We start from the raw sequence: 22,463 nt of genomic DNA, 5'->3' as shown, positions 1-22,463 counted from the left end.
CAAAGGAGATGATTTTTGAGGCATAATATATAAATATTGGGACCAAAACAACTGAATGGTTTGGATCTTCGAACAAGGTGGGCTTCATTGTATTTTTCAAAATATAGGGTCACCTACAAATGGCCGTAATACACACTGGGGCACACCTAAAAATCGACTAATTAGGAAAGAATTTTGGGATAACGTTTCCTTGGTGTGGGCAAACAAATGAATAATATAGATTGTAGACACAAATTCCACTTTTTGAAGCAAATGACCACTTTTTAATTTTTTAATTTCATCAGCTGAAAATTATAAATTTCCCGGGATTTTCAGTACAAGTGAACAAGCGCGGGAAACCTTTTCTTGCACAGTTTCCCGGGATTTCCTGCGCAAGTGAACAGGCGCGGGAAACCTTTTCCTGCACAATTTTACGGGATTTCTTTTCCTTTTTGCCACGTCAGATTCTCGGGAAACCTTTTCTTTTCCTTTTTCGGGAAACAAGTGAACGGAGCCTTAAGGGAGAGTCATATGATGTTTATAGAACTCCTGATTCCGACAATCTAAATGCAGACCTTTTATCCTTTTTGTCCATAAGGATAACCAAAGAAGACACATTTCTTAGGGCAAGTGTCCATAAGGAATGGTGGGAAGCAATTGTTTAGGCATAGTAAAGACAACTGAATTCTCAGAAGTGACATTAAAAGGGCTTGGAGTTATAGAGTGGCTTGAGCAGAGGAGGTTGGTGTACAATTAATCATTTAAGTACTCGTTAGGATGCAATCACCTAAAAAAAATAAAATAAAATTGGGAAGTGCTTGAAAATATAAGGCTAGCTCGGGCTATGTTGAGGAGATGACAGTGTTTACGTTCACCAATACGATTTTGCTACATAGTTGCGATGTTGATAAATTATGTCGTTACTATGCCAACCTCAATACCATAGTTACTACAAATTTGCTTAATTTGTTTATTGAATTTGGTTGCAACCAAGGCAAAAAACGATTGCAGTATCGGTCAGACTTACTGCACATGAGATAAAAGTAAGTGTCTTATATAAATTTATCAGCTAGGGTAAAAAAAACTCTTGTTTACTATGAAGAGACGATACATGATAGCCACCCAATATATCACAACGTATTAATTGGAAAGGTTCAATAGTACACAAGGGTTTTTTTTTACTCTAGCTGATAAATTTATGTAATACACTTACTTTTATCTCATGTGTCGTAAGTCTGATCGATATTGTAATCGTTTTTGGCCTTAGTTGCAACCAAATTCAATAAACAAATTAAGCAAATTTGTAGTAACTATGGTATTGAGGTTGGCATGGTAATGGCATCATTTATCAGATCGCAACTACGTAGCAAAATAGTGTTGGTGAACGTAAACAATGTCATCTCCTCAACATAGCCCGAGCTAGCCTTATGTTTTCAAGCATACTTCCCAATTTTTTATTTTTATTTTTGGGTGATTGCATCTTAATGAGTACTTATATGATTAATTGCACACCAACCTCCTCTACTCAAGCCACACTCCTTATGATCTCCTTTATAACTCCAAGCCCTTTTACCGCCACTTCTGAGAATTCAGTTATCTTTGCTATGCCTCAACCATTGCTTCCCACCATTCCAAATTTGATCATTGCCCTAGGAAATGTGTCTTCTTTGGTTATCCTTATGGACAAAAAGGATACAAGGTCTGCATTTGGATTGTCGGAGTCAGGGGTTCTATAAACATCATATGATTCTCCCTTAAAAGGAATGAGAAAAATTAAAATAAAATTTTGATTTAAAAAATCCTAATAAAAAATCCATTCCAAATGGGTGGAATCAGAATACCACCTCTTGGGAGTGAGAAACAAATTCTGGCTTCCCTCTTTTAATTCCCCCCGGTGCCAATTCCGCCCTCTAATTCCATTCTTTTTTTTAATCAATCACACTGGAATAATGTGGAATCGAAATCTAATTTACAAATGGTAATTTTGTCATTTCGAAAAACGTAGAAGAAACAAGCTAAAAAAGAGAGGATGAAAGGATTGTAGAGAAGCCCATGTAGACAATGAAATCCTCCCAAATTCACGCCCTTTCATTACTTTTCAATCTTTCCATTCAAAAGATCTGACCATCTATTTGATTAATTTCTCCATATCCACCCCCAAAAGTTCCCACTCCAAAACCCTAAGAAGAGATTTTTATACTTATAATTTTCACATCGTGTTTTTCAGATTGGAGGAAATTAACATGTCTTCGACCGATTTAATCAAATGCTGCTTTGATTCCATTCGTCAAGTAAGCTTCATCTTTTTTTTCTTGTATCATACAAATTCTGATATCTTATTCGTTTTATGCGTATCTAGATTCTAGGGTTTTTCTGTTTTGGCGTTTTGAAAAAGGTTTTTCTTGATGCATTGATGGATTTGAATTCAATTAATTCGAAAATTCTTAGTTTATTATTATGATTAATAGTTCTCAATGCAAGTAATGATGTTTGGAACATGCCCACAATATGAATTTGTGCAGTATATATATATACATAGACTTGAAATAGGGTTTTTTTTTGTTTCTGTTTTGGAGTTTTGAAAGAATTTTTCTTGATGCCTTAATGGCTTTGAATTGAATGAATTTGGAAATTCCTAGTTTATTATGATTAATTGATCCAAATTCAAGTAATGATGTTTAGTACATGAACACAATGTGGTTGTTGTATTATATATACATAGGTCTGAAATAGGTTTTTTTTCTGTTACTATTAAAAGAAAACATTTTTTCTGTTTTGGAGTTTTGAAAGAAGTTATTCTTGATGCTTTGATGGCCATGGATTGAATGAATTCGAAAGTTTTAGTTTATTATGATTAATAGATCCCAGTGCAAGTTATGGTGTTTGATACCCGGACATGATATGAATTGGTTTAGTATATATACATAGACCTTAAATTCTTAGTTTAAGATATTGTTATAAGCATTGTTTTAAATTTAGGCCGAAGGATTTCGGTTGGGTCCGAAATATGAAAATTTCGAATTTCGGTTTGGATTTAGGCCAAAATTTAGTCATTTGGACCGAAATTGTAAAAATTTCTGCCGAAATGACCGAAATTTGAGATAAAAAATCGGTTTTGGTAGGACTGAAACTGAAATTTAAATCCATGGGTATAAGTATTCCCAGTCGTGAGGGAACAATGTTTTTTTTCTATCTCCCGTCTTTTTCATTCCATTTGAAGAAGCCAATATGTAATATGTTAATGATCTATAGTGGGACCCCACTTCAAGGGATGATCCATATCGTTCATTTGTTGGGCCACGACGTAAATAGGGTGTAACCTGTGAAACAACCAGTTACTCTAAAAGCTTAAGCTGTTGGAGAAGGTGTTATTTAATCTTTTATACTTTAACAAAGGTGTTATTTAATGTTTTATACTTTAACATACCATGCATATCATCTCCATAGGATGATGCATATCATCTCCTTAGGATGACCAATAACCCTTTGATCTGTACAAGGACTGCACATTATAGAAACCTCTTAATTTATATTGAAGGGTTAGGATAATCGTATGGAGATGATATGCAGGTTTGTGGCCTAACAATTGAATGGTTTGGATCATCCTTTGAAGTTGGCCCCACTGTACTTTTCGAAAAGGGACGTCCATCGCGGATGGTCTGTTGCATGTCAGACTAGCCACCTCATGAATGAAGACAAAAGTTGCTGTAAAGTGAGCCTGTGTGGCTGGTCTGACATGCAATAGACCATCCGCGATGGACGCTAGCAAATTCCATTCCCCTCCCCCAGGTGCCAATTCCGCCCTCTATCACTGGAATCATGTGGAATCAGAATCTAAGTTACAAAGGGTAATTTAGTCATTTCGAAAAACGTAGAAGAAATAAGCTAAAAAAAAAATGATGAAAGGATTCTAGAGAAGCTCATGTAGACAATGAAATCCTCCCAAATTCACCCCCTTCATGACTTTTCCATCTTTCCATTCAAAAGATCTGACCTTCTATTAGATTAATCTCTCAATATCCACCCCCAAAAGTTTTCATTCGAAAACCCTATGAAGAGATTTTTATACTTACAATTCTCGGATTGTGTTTTTCAGATTGGAGGAAATTAACATGTCTTCGACCGATTTAATCAAATGCTGTTTTGATTCCATTCGTCAAGTAAGCTTAATCTTTTTTTTTTCTTGTATCATACAAATTCTGATATCTTATTCGTTTTTATGCGTGTCTAGATGCTAGGGTTTTTCTGTTTTGGCGTTTTGAAAGAGGTTTTTCTTGATGCATTGATGGATTTGAATTCAATTAATTCGAAAATTCTTAGTTTATTATAGTTAATAGTACTCCATGCAAGTAATGATGTTTGGAACATGCCCACAATATGAATTTGTGTAGTATTTATATACATAGACTTGAAATAGGTTTTTTTTTGTTTTTGTTTTGGAGTTTTGAAATTTTTTATTCTTGATGCCTTATGGCTTTAAATTGAATGAATTTGTGTAGTATTTATGTACATAGACTTGAAATAGGGTTATTTTTGTTTATGTTTTGGAGTTTTGAAAAAAATTGTTCTTGATGCCTTATGGCTTTGAATTGATTGAATTTGGAAATTCTTAGTTTATTATGATTAATAGATCTAAATTCAAATAATGATGTTTGGTACATGAACACAATGTAGTTGTCGTAGTATATAAACATAGGTCTGAAATAAGTTTTTTTTTCTGTTACTATTAAAAAGAAAGGTTTTTTCTGTTTTAGAGTTTTGAAAGAAGTTGTTCTTGATGCTTTGATGGCCTTGGATTGAATGAATTTGAAAAATCTTAGTTTATTATGATTAATAGATCTCAATACAAGTTATGATGTTTGATACATGGACATGATATGAATTGGTGTAGTATATATACAGACCTGAAATTCTTTGTCCAAGATATTGTTATAAGCGTTGTTTTAAATTTAGGCTGAAATCCGAAATTTTGGATTTCGGTTGGGTCCGAAATCTGAAATTTTCAGATTTCGGTTTGGATTTAGGCCAAAATAGTCATTTTGACTGAAATTGTAAAAATTTCAGCCGAAATGACCGAAATTTGAAAAAAATATCGGTTTCAGCAGAAACCAAAATTGAAATCCATGGTTATAAGTATCCCCAATCGTGAGGGAACAATCCTTTTTTTTCCCCTCTCCCGTCTCTTTCAATCTATCTGAAGAAGCTAATATGTAATATGTTATGGATCTCATGTACTGGCCTTGTGTAACATTTGAAAACATTACAGTTGGTTGTAAGCCACATATTGGTGATGTATGCTTTGGAGTTTCTCATAAGATTATTGTCTGAACTATTTTTTTCTTGTTTTTAGATATCCGATGAGGTTGCAGATGCTATCCTTTATCTTGATGCTGGTTGTTTAGAGGCCTTCCAATTTCTTGGTGTATTCCCTCTCTTATTGGAACTTGGGGTGCATGCCGTTTGCAGCTTGGAAAACATGTCTCCACTTGACATTGTAAGTTTCAAGTCTGGTTGAGTTGTTCCATGGATAAGTGGGTCGATGATAGTGTTGCACATGATCCATCACCTCTGTTGGAATACGGGCAAGTTCACTATAATTTTTGTTGGATGCAGGATGACTGTTTCAATATTTAGACTTTGAATCCGTGATAATTGTATTTGGAAAATGTATCTTAAGATACAATACTGGTGATGACAATATTATATACCATTAGACACTTGGTTACTCATATCCTACATATTTTGATAGCTGCAAACAAGTAACATTATATTTCCTCGCTTAAATTCCTTTAGTAGTATCATACATGATACTACTAAAGGAATTCAACGGAGTAAATAACCATTCAAAAATAAAATAAAATGATACCTGTTCATGAATTTGAAATTTCTGAGTTGAACCCTAACTTCATCTGTCACCTTTATGTTCCAATTCTGATTTAAAATGGGTTTTCATGCCCTACAAGTTTGTGCCATACGATTTGCTATCTCTTCGTGCTCAAGGAAGGTGGGTAATGCAATATATTAACTGAGCTGGTGGTATCTTATATGCCATTCTCTCATTTGATCAGTGTTTCAAACTTCAGTCTCGAAAAAGAACTTGGCCACGATAAAAGAGAGTTGACTCTGTCTAGTCAATGATTGACGTGGTCAAGTTTTTTTTTTTTTGACTGAATTTTGAAGCACTGCTCAAATGAGAGAGTGGCATATAAGATACCACCAGCTCAGTTAATATATTGTGTTACCCACCTTCCTGCGAGTCAATGATTGACGTGGACAATGTTTTATCAACTCGGGAAAGTCATAGGACTTTTGATTGACTTGATAGGGAAAAACTCAGACTCGATCCGAGAACTTGGCCAAGATAAAAGAGAGTCCGTCTCAAGCGAGTTAACGATTGATGCTGGGAGTTTTTAAACAGTGTTTTTTTGTGTGTTTGTGTGTGTCGGGGGGGGGGGGGGGGGGGTTGGTGAGGGGGGAGTGGATAAAGTGATGAACTCCCCTGAGACTCAATTTGAATTGGAATAGGAGACTTGAAATAAACCAAATGCCAGAACTTGAATAGGATTCCGGCAATCCAAACGCACCATGTGGTATTTAATCCTAGGAGACTCAATTTGATGCCTAAGGCTAACAACTTGATGGAATAGTGAGCTTTTGCATGAGACTCAACTTGTGTTTTAATATGTCCTAATAAATAGTGATGAGTCTTTCCGTTTGGAGGTTTGGGTTTTTCTTTCTATGATCATGTATTGATCAAATCTGTTGTTGTTTTATCTCCCTCCAGCAGCGTTTGTGAAGATCTATTGGATTGTTTGTTTGGCGGCTCTTTTTTTTTTTTTTGGAATGGTTTGGTTGCTCTTTTTTTTATTTTAAATGATAACTACTAGTTTCTCTTCCGCTAAGAACACATAAAACACACAACTTGCACTAAGGACGAGCTGCCACCATGACTAGAAACGCCTCTCTACATTGATTGGTTCTTAGGAAGTTTTTCACTTTGGGTGAATTTCTAGTAATGTAGTTGCATTAAATTGCTATTAGGGCCTATACTTTACAACCTCTAACCTACTACTATAATCCTCCCATCTGGAACAAGCCAGAAACAAAACCTTTTGAATTTCAGGCACAGAAAATTTCAGTCACGTTGGGTTTCCAAAAGATGGGTAAGTCCAACCTAAGAGTGAAAGCAACTACAACCTGGTAAATTTACCATTAGCATACGAGAAAATTTATTCAATCTTAGGAGACTCAATTTGAACCCTTTTCTGTTAAGTCGATTTTCAACTGCATCAGCTTTGAATATTGTTGGGATGGGTTTGAAGAGGGTGAATAGGTAGAGATTGACATTAATCATGAAAACAAGAGGAAACAAATGCTGTTAAGACCAAGCAAAGATTTGGAGGTGCTTCTGGATCATTGGGCTTTCCATCAGGCTAGTTGGAAAGAAGCCTCATGAAAATAGAACAGTGGTGATCCTTGAAGGAATAACAATTGGAGAAAGGGTCAGATCTGTTATGAAATGGCTGGTGGGAAGTATGTCTCTTGATGGTAGATCTTACCATAGTTTCAAAACTCCCCTGCATCATTGTCGACTCGCCTGAGTTGACTTCTTTTTACATTGGCCGTGTTCTTGTCCTTGTCTGCATTTTGCCTTACAAAGTCAATCAAATCACCTTTGACACTCCCTATTTATGACCGCGTCAACCTAATACCCAACTGCATCAACCGAGTACTCGATCACTCCGTGCCGAGTCGATTAGGATTTGCTTTGGCCGCGTTTTGGCCCGCATCTACATTTTGAAACAGTGATCTTACAAGTGCTGTCTGAAATTCTATATGGCCCTTGGAGGCAAGAGCCTAGAGAGGTAATGCAGAGACTTCTGTGACCATGAGTGCAGAAAGGCAAGATGGTATTATGTTAAAGAGGCTTCATCTTGAACTGTTTGATTTGAAAAGTTAAATCAAATATATATATATATATATATATATATATATATATATATATATATATATTTTGAAAAGTAACAGATTTCATTCCACAGTGAAGCAAGTAATACAAACCAGGGACAAGATGTCCCCAAAGCTAGGTACAAGTAGCACAACCCCACAAAATAACAAAGATCCGAAAGAAAGAACAAGACCAAAGGAAACAGAAAAAATCAAAAGCTCCCGCTATTTAGAGAAAGCATTGGGCTATCCAATGCCCTCAATTGGCATATGCAGGTTAACATCAAATAGTCAAACATCAATCTGACAACATGTGTAACTTGCTTCTGGAAGTTGATGGAAATTAAAGATTATGATGTCTTTTTGGGCTTTGGAGGGTTCGACGCTGCTTTTTTTTTTTTGCTTCTATCGGCGGGGTGATGGCTCATATTCTCTATCTTTCTGATATCTTACCTAACAACTTTTATTTGAGATTGGAATCCTATTCAAGATGATTTCATATAGCATTCTAATACAGGATCCATAACATTCCCTTTGATGCTTTGGGTTTGTGGATGCTCATTTTGCTGGGGAATTATTTAGGGATGACAATTGATATTGACCTGCTTCGGTTAGAGCTGGGAACTTGGAGCTTATGAGGCTGAAAATTGAGTCCAAGGCCACTTTTAGGGCTTTGTATTCAATTGAGTTGATGGTTGAAGGTATGCGTATAAGAATGATGTTTGTGAGCACCTTGACCACTCATATTTTCAATGACTTCCTCCTACCAAGAGAAGATAATTGGTATCATAGATCAAATGGCTAATCCTCGAGGTTCATCACCCCTCAATGGCTTCCTCCTATCAAGAGAAGATAATTGGTGTCATAGATCAAATGGCTAATCCTTGAGGTTCACTGGAAGCTATGAAAAGCTTTTGCTTTGTCAGGAAGGCGAGACGCAAGCGGTCATAATGACCGACTTCGGTCCCACTTGTCGATATGGCTCAAAATGAGGTTCTAGTTGATGATGGTTGAAGGTATAAGGTTGATGCTTGTGTAGACCTTGACCATCCATATTTTCAATGGCTTCCTCCTACCAAGAGAAGGTAATTGGTGTCATAGATCAAATGGTATCCTCGAGGTTCACTTGAAGCTATGAAAAGCATTTGGTTTGTCGGGAGGTAAGAGGTCATCATGAATGAGTTCGGTCTCACGTGTCGAAAGTTGCTAAAAAATGGGGTTGTTTCTAGGCCTCTTTGAGGAACTTAATGCATTTGGATGACCAAAAGAGGATTTTATTCCTGTCTAATAGCATTGATAATATATTAACATACAACCTTCTTTCCCAAAATCAGGATGTTTGGGTTTGTAGTTGTAATGACTGCGATTAACTTTTCTTTAATAACCCTAAGATTTAGGCTTTGGATCGATGGATCTAAATTTCAAGACTGAATTGTTAGAATTTTTAAACAAAATAATAAAAAGATTTGAAAAGATTTTGGAGGGAAGATTCAAATTATGTTTCCCTCTCTTGTTTTAAAGCAAAAGACTTGCATATGTGGGGACTTGAACCCAAGACCTTGGTGAATGTGCTTGTGGTGTGTTTTCAAAACCAAAAACGTTTGTCTTTTAATGGTAATTAAGAGAGAAACGTTTTTGTCTTTTAATGGTAATTAAGAGAGAAACGTTTTTGTCTTTTAATGGTAATTAAGAGAGAAACGTTTATGTCTTTTAATGGTAATTAAGAGAGAAACGTTTTTGTCTTTTAATGGTAATTAAGAGAGAAACGTTTATGTCTTTTAATGGTAATTAAGAGAGAAACGTTTTTGTCTTTTAATGGTAATTAAGAGAGAAACGTTTATGTCTTTTAATGGTAATTAAGAGAGAAACGTTTTTGTCTTTTAATGGTAATTAAGAGAGAAACGTTTTTGTCTTTTAATGGTGATTAAAAGAGAAACGTTTTTGTCTTTTAATGGTAATTAAGAGAGAAACGTTTTTTTTCTTTTAATGGTGATTAATTATCCTCCAACAGTCAAATTCTCATCTATAAAAAGAAGAGAACAGCACCATTGGAGATATAGTTTTTACAGAAAACATCAAAGTTTCTGCTTGTCTTCTTCCTTTCCTCCGTTCTGATCTGAGCACAGTTCTACGGTGATTCTGGGTGGACTGGAGCCAACTTTGGCTGTTTTATCTTGGAGCGTCACACAAAGTTGAATTATTTCATCAATTTAAAACCCGTGTGTGCGTTGAGACTTTTCAACCCCTTATCAATTCTTTACATCGACTTAAAAGAACATGGATATGATTTTATCTTCAGGCTGATTCCCCTCACACTTTCACTTAGAGGCCGTCCCAATATATACATCCGAGGTCTTTACAAGGCAGGTGATACATAACTTTGCTCGTACGGCTTTCAATTTATCCAACAAGAATGGTGAAGTATTTGATTTACATTGTTTCTAAGTTATTCTATATTATATGTTGAAATGGATTCAGTTTAAATTGTATTTATTTATTTGATTCTGAAAAGCTCTAAGAAAGGTAGGAAAGGTTGCTGAGCTGTATATGGAAAATTTCTCCTCACTATGTAGACGTGTTTTAAAACTGGGTAGGGCATGGACCCAAAAGGGCAGTGACCCAAAAGGGCATGACCCAGAACCGGACAATAGCGGACAATATCTACATGGGTGGGATCGGGATTTCACATTTTGGTATCAGGGCTGGACCTTCCATCATATTGGAAAACTCTTTAAAATGATTTCTCTTATTCTGATTTAGAAAATCTCTAGGAAAGGTTGCTGAGCTGTATATGGAAAATTTCTCCTTACTATGTAGACGTGTTTTAAAACTGGGGAGGGCATGGACCCAAAAGGGCAGTGACCCAAAAGGGCATGACCCAGAACCGGTCAATAGCGGACAATATCTACATGGGTAGGATCGGGATTTCACATCATGGCATCAGGGCTGGACCTTCCATCATATTGGAAAAGTATTTGTTCAGTGTATTTGAATTGAATTCTGGTTTAGAAAATCTCTATAAATTATCATATTGGAAAAGTATTTGGTCAGTGTATTTGAATTGAATTCTGGTTTAGAAAATCTCTATGAATTATTATGTTGGAAAAGTATTTGAATGTTATTTGAATAAATATGGATCTTGATCGGCTGTTTAGATTGAACTATCATACCTGCTAGGTTACTATCACTCTGCTTGACGTTGTTTTCTCCCCAGGATTAGAGGATGCCCACGAGGGTGCGTTTGCGCACGAGGACGTTTAGGAGCATAGAGCGATGGGAGAAATAATTGAAATGACGATACCTTCGTCGACGTTTCGGTTTTATTTAAGAAATTTCTAGTTTGGATTTTATTTAGTAGAACACGTTATTGCAATGTTGATGTTATTGTAAGGAACATTTTAGTTATGGAATAAGAATGGCAGTCGTTTAAGTTTCATAGATGGTTTGTTAAGAAAAAAAAAATTATTGTGAGTATTTTGACAGGTGTTTGCTTGTAGCGATCCGGTCACGGGAATCGGGTCGTTACAGTAGTTGTAGAGTAGCCTCTCATTGTTGCTCAATAGAAGTTGCAATTTAGGCTCAAGAATTATTCTTCTTCAGAAAATAGTGGTGTTCGTGTTTTTGTTTGCCATGGAGACCAATCCTAAACAATGCCACTTGGATCCATTCCTACAGATCAAGTGGGAGTTTGGAGAGGAACAAGTAATCATGAAGTATTTTAAGCTCAAATGCTGAATTTGTTGCAATTATCTCTGTTTGATTCCTCAAATGATTAGGGATACAAGTAGTTTGTGGTATGGGGTTTGTTGTGAGGTAGCATCAGTGAGGCACTGTTCTTATGAATCATCTTAAAACGATGGTGTCATGGGAATTTTAAGGATTTCAATACAAGGTTATGAAGTTGAAGCAACACATCTGCTGTCACATTTAGAGTTTAGGGATATAAGTAGTTTGTGCTAGGTAGCACAATTGGGCGAGTCCTTGAGAAGGAAATTTGCTAGAGAGTTAAGGAAATTTTCTTCCTTGGTGAATTATGTAGAGAAAAAGGAGGGTAACAAAGGAATGTGATTGGAAGGGAAGGGGAATCCAAATTTGGTGACTCACGAGGATCTTATTTGAAAGGTATATGTTAGTGGAAAAAACGGTTTGTTATCAAGGATCTTGTCCAGCGAAGGAGGATAGATATCCTTTTTTTAATTCAAGAATCTAAAAGGAGCCGATAAACAAATTCATTACCCATGTGATGTGGGTGGGTGGCGTTGGGGCGGGGGTGGTGGGGGGGATGTGTGTGTGTGTGTGTGGGGGGGGGGGGGGGGGGGGGGGGGGGTGGGGGGCGAGGGGGGTACGTGCAATGGACTTTGTCCCTTCAAGTGGTGGATCAGGGGATATAGTGATGCTGTGGAATGTGAAGGCAGTGCAACTCGAGGATGAGTATCCTTGGTGAGTTAATAGTTTTGATAAAATTCTTCTTAGTGGAAGACAAGGGGGCCTTCAGTGGTAGAAATATTTGTGGCATCTCGGAGATTTCAACACAGTTCATTTTCATATAAAAAGGAAATGTGAGAAGGACAACTACCATGAAGAGCTTATCTGAATTCATTAGTAGGAATCATCTCATTGATCTTCCTTTTGGTGGGGTTGCTTTATGTGGACTAATAATCAGGAGATTCTAGTCATGGGAAGATTGGTATGCTTTCTAATATGAATGGTGTGAGGGGAACATTTGAAGTGAGTGTACCGAAAGACACTTCCTAGACTTTGTCCTGATTGCTGTGGTTTTGTTCCCATTTTAAGGTTTGGAAAAAGTTGGTTTGAAGATTTAGGCTAAAAAAATTATTTCAAGTGGTGGTGGAAGACTGAGGTGTTTGAATGTGAGTGTCTAAAGTTCATGGAGAAACTTGAGGAACTGAAAGGCAAGATGTATGGGTGGAAGAAACATGTAATTAGGGATGTGGCGATGAATATTATTCCCTATTGGAGGGTCTATGAAGCATGGATATGGAGAAGGAACATAGAAATCTGTCTATGCATGAAAAAGGAAAAGTTTAGCCTAGAGAAAGATTTTGAAGACATGGTGAGATGTAGAAGAGTAGCTGTTACAATGCGATAAGAAGAACGCAATGAAGGGACGGATGACATCATGGTGGAAGAGAGGAAAGACATGGAGGAGGTTTGTGCTAGCTTCTTTAAGAAACTTTACTCAAAAAATTGTGAGTGGTCCAAAGCTTAATGGGATTGATGTCTCTGTTCGTTATTCAGGCAAAGTCGCATGTGGATTGAAAGAAGATTTGAGAATGAGGAAGTGAGGTAAATTTCAACTTGAAAGGTGACAAAGCTTAGAGTCAGAGTGGTTTGTAACTTTGTATTTGTATTTTTATCATAAGAGTTGAGAAGTTGTTAGGAATGACCTTTTTAGTGTGATGCAGGAAAATTGTATGTTAGAGGTCACACCAATAAAGAAGCAATCAGTACTTCCATTTCTTTGATTCTTCTTTTTAGGGTGATGCAGGAATTGTATGCTAGAGGTCACACCAATAAAGAAGCAATCAGTACTTTCATTTCTGAAATGAAAGTATTGTGTATCTTTCATTATAAAAAAAAAGTATTGTGTATCTAGTAGGCCAGGGAGATTGCAAACTTCTACCCCCAAAGCATTGTGTATCTTTAGAAGGTTGTTGTTAAGTTTCTGTCTGTTAGGATACAAATGTTAATGTGAGAGGTTATCTATTATATCCAGTGAGCCATTATGGAGGGTGCCGTTTCCTTTTGTGGTGTTTCAAGTTCTAATGAAAACTTTGGATTTTACGTACAAAGATAGATTTCATAGCCTACTGTATAAGATCAATGAGAATAAACCGTATGATAGATCAACTCACTTTGAAGTCCAATCAATGTTTTAAATTCCATTTCAGATGCCACAAAAACAGAAACGTTTCGGTTTCAGTTGGAAATTTTAGTGAAAATCCTGGAGAGTCACGAAAACATATGCAAATGATAGAATTTAAAGATGAAAAATGATAGAATTTAAAGATGAAACTTCAGGAATTACTAGAACAATCACAAATACACACTTTACACTAAGAATCTTATATCACATAAATAAGACAACCGTCCATAATGGTTTAAAAACATTGAACACCTAGTGGCATGCACATCAGCACATGTATTATAATTAAGTATATGCCAAATTTCACATGTAATTCCTATAAATATTTATACATAATAGATGCGCCACATTTAGCAAGCAATTCATATAAATATAATTATGTAATTCATGTTGATATAGTATACCACTATAACACTTACGATTTTGGTTTATGCTTTTTTATTATCGTTTCGATGGGAATGGAAACAAAAACATTTCGGTCGTTTCATGTCGGTTTTAGTGGAAATTTAAAAGCATGGGCCCACTAGAAAATGGAACTAAGCAATGTATAGTAACAACTAACAAGTATCTGAAGTCCCTTCATAAACCATTTTACCTTGTAGTGTTAAGGGTGATTTTCTTGTTTCAATTGCAATTTTTCTACCATCTCCTTTGAAATGATGTTTTCATTGGATGCTCCATCAGTAATGAGGTTTTATAGTTTTCTTCCTGACCTAAACCTTTTTCCAATGCTGTTAGATCCCTGCCATGTCTCTTCATTGATGATATTTGGAGGTGAATCATTGGCAAGAGAATCATCATGACTACGATCCTCAAGTAGAGAAACTACTACACACTATTTATCTTGGAGTTAAAGCATTCCTACCTTTAATCTTGAATCTCGATTCCATTCTTGCGCTTGAATAAATTTTGCTCACCATAATTTTGTCCCTGATCACAACCTCACACTTCACATGCCAGAGCACATCGATGATAGGGTTTGATGTTGATGTGTCCATCATCGAACTGCTTCTCTGGATCATATTAGTTCCCCTATTTCCTTTTATGTTATGAATCCATATCCAACGTGAGTTGATCTATCATTTGCAACAAATTTGCTTTAGTTGATCAAGCCATTCGTGTGTTTCAATAGCTCTTGAGGGCCCGTTTGTTACGAGGTAAAACAACCTTAAGTTTTTTAAGCCCTACGAGGGACTTTCACTATTTGTTTGGGGCTAAAATAGGGTGCAAAAAAATCAGACGAAAAACTTTTTGTATCAACCAGGGATCGGGTAAAACTTCCTCCCATGAAACAAATGTCTGCACAGATTTGATTTCCTCTCCAAGCTGAAATCGTTGCTGCTGATTGAAGAGGAGGTGTTCACCTTCACATTCCCTGCCGCAAAAAGCAAGTTGAGGAAACTTTTGAGTTGATCGCATGGTGAAATCAATTGCTTAGTTGATTTTTTCAGACCGTTGTAGATCTTGAAAGCGGAACACTTTCTATTCACGGAGCCTTCTTGCTTTGCATTTTGTTGAGAGAGGACATTTCTCTTCGAGCATGAAATGCGAATTTCATACATTTGGGATTTTCTTTGCAGAAATGGTTCCTTGCATCCCCGACTGTCCAAATCGAACCAATTTTAGCCTCCGAGGTGAAAATAGATGCCCTTGCGACAAACTGCACTTCGGAGGAAGAGAGAGCCAAAGACAAATTGGAACTGACGAGCATCAACATGTGACCTGTTTGCAATTTTCGGGACACGTGCTTGAGACCCAAAAATTAATTTCACTCCTTTGTTAAGTATTTCCACCCATTCTTTTAAACAACACAATCAACTAAAAACAAATGGGGCAATAATATTTTACAATCAAATTTTTTATCCCTATAAACTCTTACATCCCCATATTGCACTTATGTTTGTTCTATGTCACACACAATTCAATTGGTCTTCAGAAACAATTCTAGATAGAGATAATAGTGACAACATATTTCATTAGAACACGATCAAAGAATGGTAAAGCAGAAGTAGGAATCTTCTTCATGGGTGCCACTCTCACGCTAGAACCGTGATTCGGCGCTCCATATGAGGGAGGGACCAAGGAATCGATCCCGAAGAGACAAAAAACTGCTCTCATGGTGCTCCCAACCTACTCCTATTACTCCATCAACCCCACCATCACCAACTTCCTCGCATTAAACTCCTCTCGCTCTCCAAAGTAAGTTATTGGAGCAAGCACAAAGCCGTCTTTAGAAGGCATGAGGAAAGAGGGCACGAAAAATAAAGATGATTAGCAATTACTACTTTTTGATGTACTTAAATTTTGAACGATATATTTATGAAGATGGCTAGAAATTACTATTATTTGATATACTTGAATTTTGAAAGACATTTGAAGAAAATATTACATAAACGCTCCCAACCTTAAACTCTTTTTTACCCCACCTGATGGGGACCATCCTTGGGCCCATATTCTAATTTTTAAGTGTCTTTTAGGTTTTTTTTTAAGTCCCTTGAGTTATAGGAAGGGTGTATGGTCTTTCTCCATCAAAATCACTTATGTTCTTTGAGTTAAGAGTGTTTTAAAAAAGCGCCCACATATGTATAATGAAAATTTAAATTATTAAAGGGTATTTTGGTCTAAAGTTTTTTGTTTATGTTTAGGGTTTTAGAACTTTCTAGTTCTCTTTATTTTCTTATTTATATGTAGCCTCATGGCACTTTCTTGAATGTTATGAATGGAATGAAAAGATTTGAAGTCTCTCTCTCTCTCTCTCTTATGTGCATGTTATGACTTTTGAAGTGTGATGCTTCATATTAGGTACTATCCCTAAACTCATCTTTCTCTCTTTCTTCTTCTCCTTTTTTCTCCCATCGCTTTTCTCACCCTTCCCGGTTGGGTTTATAAACCAGTCTTATTTCTATCTCTATCTTTCTCCTCTTCATGATCTTGATCTCTTTTCTTGATCATGATCCCTCGTCTTGATCTTGATCTCTTTTCTTTATCCTGATCCCTCGTCCTGATCTTGATCGCTTTTCTTGATCTTGATCTCCTCTCTTAGTCTTGATTCCCTTTTCTTGTTCTTAATTCCCTATTTCCTTTCTCTTCCTCTTGGCTAAATCATTTTCAGCCCCCCCCCCCCCCCCCCCAACAAAGTGTCCGATAAAAGTCCACTTTGAGTCTCCTTTAATTAAATGCCTTTAGTAATTTCATCTAGCACCCTTCAATTGTTTCGTAAAATTCCAGATAGAGCCTAGGATCACATCACCACCAACCCGCTTCATACCTCTATGGGAACAACCCAAAACCCAGTAGCGAGGACTTGTAACTATTCATTAACCTTGCGGAAAATATAAATCAATATAAATTGTCATAACTAAGTTTTCCAACTTGTGTAACATATAATGCTGTCATGCCCACTATTTGGCATTAGAACTATGTTTCCATTCCCCTTCGGTCTACTTTTGTTGGTTGTTGATTGACCATCTTTTCCTCTTGAACCATCTTTTATGATTTACTGGCTTTCTTCATGAGCTTTGCTTGCTCATTTGATATTTTAGCAAGGAGCGGTGTAATAGAGCTTCTTTGTTTGTAGGGCAATCTGTGCAATCCTTTTTAATTGTCTCATTTTGATTCTAAAAAAGTTGCATAGCTGCTTAACAAAAAATAAAATATATCATGAAAAGCTATGCACGAGCTTGGTGAAGTACGATGTCTGTAATGAGCTCAAACATGCCCACCTATTGTTTCACTTTCTTGGTCTACTTCTTACAACATTTCATTCTTGCCTTAAGATCAAGCTGAATGGAAACCAATCTGGGCGACGAAGTGTAAGGATTTACAGATTTTATTACACCTGTGGTCTTGTTGGTCTACAAACTGCATGCCTTGACAGATCTCTCTACGGAAAACTCATGGAGAAGTAAATCTGATTCTTTTGCATTTGCTTGGTTCCCTATAGTATGCCATTCTTCCTGAAGCACTCATTTGAATATCATTTAGGCACATATTCAAGCACATAACCTTGCTGATTCTTTTTCTAAATAAGAAATGCATTTATTAGGTAGCACCTGTCTTGTTTTTGTGTGGACATGTTAAGTGAGATACAATTATTTTGTGATGTTTTTCCCTTATATTGATGGTTATTGGAGATCAACTTATATTCGTTGATGTTTCATCATCGTATGATTGTTTGTATTACATACAATGAATTTGCCCATGTTATCAAATGCCCTCTAATTTTTTCATTCATTCACGAGTATCCAAACTTTTCGAACATTAGTACACTATAGTTTCTCACTCTTACTTGAATATCACGAGGGCATGGACATTGTAATCATTGATTCCTGTTTGTGGATGAGATAATGAGAAAGGCATTTATAGCTTGGTATCTAGCATGTTATGGTATTGACATGTTATGTGGGATACAATAACTTTTGTGTGATTTTACTTTCCTGTTATAGGTGGTTGACTGGACCTCTTCCTCTATGGATCCTGCAAATAAGATGGTAGTCATCACGTCACGTCTTCTAAGTGATGCACATCGGTATATTTTACGTTGCCTGAGCACGCATCAAAATGTTCTCCGTTGCACTATATTTACATCTATTGCAGAGGTGCTTATTCAATGCTAAAAAAATATGATTTAGATTAATATGCATTAGAAACTTGTCATTTTGAATTTCATCCATGCTTGATGAACAATAGTCATGCATCTGGTAAAATTAATTTATTATATCGAGGAAAAGTTATTATTTATCAAATTTCATCTTAGTTGAACTGTTAAAGTATAAAAGATTAAATAACGCCATCTCCAACAGCTTAAGCTTTTGGAGTAACTGGTAGTTTCACATGGTATCAAAGCAAAAGACCTACCAAAAAAAAATATCAAAGCAAAAGGTCCTGAGTTCAAACCTCCTTGATAACTAAATCCACATGCAATGGTCAAACCCAAGAGAGGGGCCACATGTGCCACGTGTAGGCCAACCCTAAAAAGTGGGGCCATATGTGAGGGGGAGTGTTAAAGTATAAAAGATTAAATAACGCCATCTCCAACAGCTTAAGCTTTTGGGGAACTGGTAGTTTCACAATATCAAATGTCTACCTTTCATTTGGTTTTGGTTAATATCATCATTTTGAGGTTCCAACTTTTGACTATTTACTTGTGAATGACCAAAATGGTTATTGACTTAATCTATCAATGGCCTCTATTATCTTTCCGAGGTTCCTTTGCTTACTTCTGGTTATGAGTAGTTACCCTTTGTAAGCTCTATGAACCTTCACTTTCTTGGCTGGTTCTGGGAAACAATCACCATTTTCCCACTTCTTCATCTCATGGCATCAAGGAAATGAAATAATGGCTATTCCATGTTGCCTGGAATGTGGGTCACTCCTATACTTGGTACATGAACGGGTAAGATGTATGTTGTTTAGTCGGTGATAATAGAGCATCAAAACTTCTCCATCTTCGTCATCGATACTCTTTGTTGTTGGCATGAAGTTGTCAATGATTTAGTTTCAGTCTCTACAATGGAAACGTTTCAGTTTCAATTGGAAATTTCGGTGCGAATCCTGTAAAATCACAAAAATGTATGAAAACATATGCAAATGATAGAATTTTAAAATGAAACTTCAGGAAATGCTAGAATAAGCACATATACATACTTAGAAACTTCACATAATCAAGAAAACCATCCATAATGGTTTAGCGGCATCGAACAGCTGGTGACATGTGCTGTCGCACATGTCTGATAATCCAGTACATATCATCACTTTTCACATGTAATTCATATAAATATTTATGGATAATACATACAACACATTTCACATGCAATTTATATAGATCTAATTATGCAACACTTATATAGTATACTACGTATGATTTTGGTTTCAGTATGCGTTTCTGTGGAATGAAAACAAAAAATTTTCGGTCGTTTCATGCTGGTTTCTGTGGAGATTTAAAACCATGGTAACTTGTGCTCCGTCACCCATAAACACTGTGCATTGGATTTGGAGTCCAATCCTCTACTTACAGGGGTCACAGACCCTATATGAAGTGTCTAAGCATAGCTCCTGAACGATTAATAGTACTTTTCATGCATGTATCCGTAACTACATTGATAAGCAGTTGATTTTATCAACAAGTCATTTTAGTTATTGCAGGTTACTTGTTTAGTTTGTAAACAATAAATGGGGAGCATGCGTATGCAAATGAGTTTAGCACAGTGTCCAGGAGAAGCTCTGTTGACATTCCTTCACGTAGATCCTTTTTGTTGGTTGCATAGGCAATCTCTTGGGGCTGATACCCAAGACAAGGAGGCTGCCCACATCTAGTTGGAAAAAAGTCGTTCCTGTCTCAGATAAGGAGAAAACAACAATATACACAGGCTTTTGTGTTTTTTCAATGAGAAGATAATACTTTATTCAATCACAAAAAGAGGACCGGGTAATGAAGATATGCTTTTATCAACCTTCCAAACTTGAAAAAATTTCATTTCTTTTTTATTTAATAAACAAGACCAAGGAAGAGAAATGACATCGAGTGGAGCATTGTGGAGAAGGGGATGAGGGACTTCATCAATTTGGTAGCTTAGTTGTCACATCTATTCTGTTTTGGACCGAGTTTCCTGAAAATTCTGTTTTGAAATGGAGTCTGGAATGGAAATCCCAAGGGAACATTCAGCTTGAAATTTTGAAATTTTTTGGAAATTCAGATTAGAACAGTGTGTTTTGGAAATTTGTCCTGAAGTCCTTGTTCCATTCCTCACCAACTAGTAATCCAATGAAATTTCCTCTGATTTTTTTTTCCATTCATATTTTGCCCACATCTGTTGGATTTTTCAAGTGAAGCGAGTGGCCTTTAAGGTATGTCTCCTCTCCCAATCGAATGCGAGGGTTAAAATCTATGAAAAAACCTCATTTGGTTGCATTTAGGGATTCTTTTGTTTCCCAAAACTGTAAATCAAGGTTGAAGAAAACCTTTTTTGGTAATTTTTAGGCTTTCTCTCAAAGTTTTCTTCAACTGCACTATTCTACACATACAAACATCTTTTCCAACATGGAAGACTTGAATGGGCAGAACATGGAAATGTTCCAATCGAGAAGAAAATGGAATGGCATCCGAAAAGGAATTAACAACTAATTGTAGGGCAATTTTACCTTGCAGAAGACAATTCATTGTTAGCGGGCTTCAGAATTCCCCTCTTTCTTAACATGTTTATATGGGCTGAGACTAGGAGGCTGTCCCGAGATGTTTACCTATGCTAATAAGGTGTTTGACATGGCACCTAATTTCTTCTTTATGTCTGTGCTAAGACGCTAACAAGATAGACTAGCTTTGGAAGGTGTCTTGAGGTTATTGTAATGTGTTGGGATGCTTCACCTGTGTGTGAGCCTGTTTATCCTTGAATTTTGTGCTATCATTCGCTTAATAAAATTTGTTTCTGGTTAACAAATTAAATAGATAAATCAAAACTACAGGTGAAGCCTGTTTATCCTTGAATTTTGTGCTATCATTCGCTTAATAAAATTTGTTTCTGGTTAACAAATTAAATAGATAAATCAAAACATTGTAAACTTTAGTTTCTTTATTTTTCACCATTAACAAACTATAATGTTACAATTTTCAGAATTGAATTGGTCAATAGCTGTTTCTCTTACGGGGATTTTTTGTTTTGCTAGTAGAGTCGTTATATGATAGATCGGATGGACATTTTTTCTTGGGTAAATATGGGCAGTCAGAAATAAAAATGGGTCACTTGGTCAATGATCCAAACCATTTATGTGCTAGAAATTTTTATGGATGGCCATGCACCAACTTCTCTCCTATTGTACTATCCTGGCCCTTTGATTTGCAAAGGCTTTCCTGGTGTATTTTGATCTTTGTGTTTTATATTTCTAATCGTCCACGCGAAGGTAACAAATTGAGGGCTTAAAATTTTTTGGCGGGGGAGAATTTTGTGCATCCTATCCGTAGTAAAGGCCTAGCAGATAATCGTTCTGATCATTTAACAAGTTTCTCTCAGTTGGACATTTTTTTTCTTGCCACTGTTGCTTGTGTTTTGGATTTTGTGCCATTATGTGTGTTCAATCTTCTGTACGCACAAATAAAAACAATAAGCAATAATGAATTGTATTATTAATTATTAAATCTGTAAACCCTTTTGTATTTCTTAAATCCAAAATTTGGACGTCAATAACGTATCTTACGACTTTAAAGTTATTCAACGTGATTTCCCAACCTTGTTAATTTTCATCTCCTGAATTTGAATGTATCTCTTATTATGCTGCTGCTTTTATCAATTACAGATAGCTCATTCCGCATATGTTGATTCCCCTCTTGGGCCAGATGCTTTCCGTGAGTACGAATCCTTACTCCTCCAAGATTATGAAGAGCTTGTCAGGAAGTCTGAGAGAAAAGAAAACAGTCCATTTGAACTTAATGAATTCAGAGAGACTTCAGAAAGCAAATCTGATGAAAGGTTGGTACCATAATTCAAGGAGGGTTATAGAAAGGTCCACAAAGGAATTGGGATTCCTTCGGTTATCAGTTCTTTGGATCCCTGATTTTTCCTGGTGGTGGAGGAAAATGAGGGATGTATGTTGAATTAATTGTACTGCAGGGCTTTTGGTTTGAAATAGTCGGGGAAAGTTCCTCTTCGAGTGGTCT

The 22,463-nt window shown here is 36.4% G+C and overlaps 1 protein-coding gene across 7 annotated transcripts in view; it reads left to right on the top strand.

Annotated features, from left to right (window-relative positions):
• LOC143857528 (vesicle docking protein) overlaps positions 1 to 22,463 on the top strand; it is a 31,147-nt gene that overhangs the window by 5,623 nt on the left and 3,061 nt on the right. For 2 of the 7 annotated variants that reach the window (XM_077368012.1, XM_077368009.1), the window contains exons 2-6: positions 2,207 to 2,270; positions 4,076 to 4,139; positions 5,330 to 5,473; positions 18,259 to 18,411; positions 22,103 to 22,275. In XM_077368012.1, the coding sequence (XP_077224127.1) occupies positions 4,092 to 4,139; positions 5,330 to 5,473; positions 18,259 to 18,411; positions 22,103 to 22,275 (518 nt within the window). In that variant the 5' untranslated portion in view covers positions 2,207 to 2,270; positions 4,076 to 4,091. The other 5 variants (XM_077367995.1, XM_077368017.1, XM_077368003.1 and 2 more) reach the window with 3 other exon arrangements.

Source organism: Tasmannia lanceolata, unplaced genomic scaffold, assembly GCF_043159265.1.
Source record: "Tasmannia lanceolata isolate RefF3 unplaced genomic scaffold, GAP_Taslan_0.1 ptg000003l, whole genome shotgun sequence".
Classification (NCBI taxonomy): domain Eukaryota; kingdom Viridiplantae; phylum Streptophyta; class Magnoliopsida; order Canellales; family Winteraceae; genus Tasmannia; species Tasmannia lanceolata.
The sequence above is the reverse complement of the archived record's forward strand: the minus strand, read 5'-3'. Positions and strand labels throughout refer to the sequence as shown.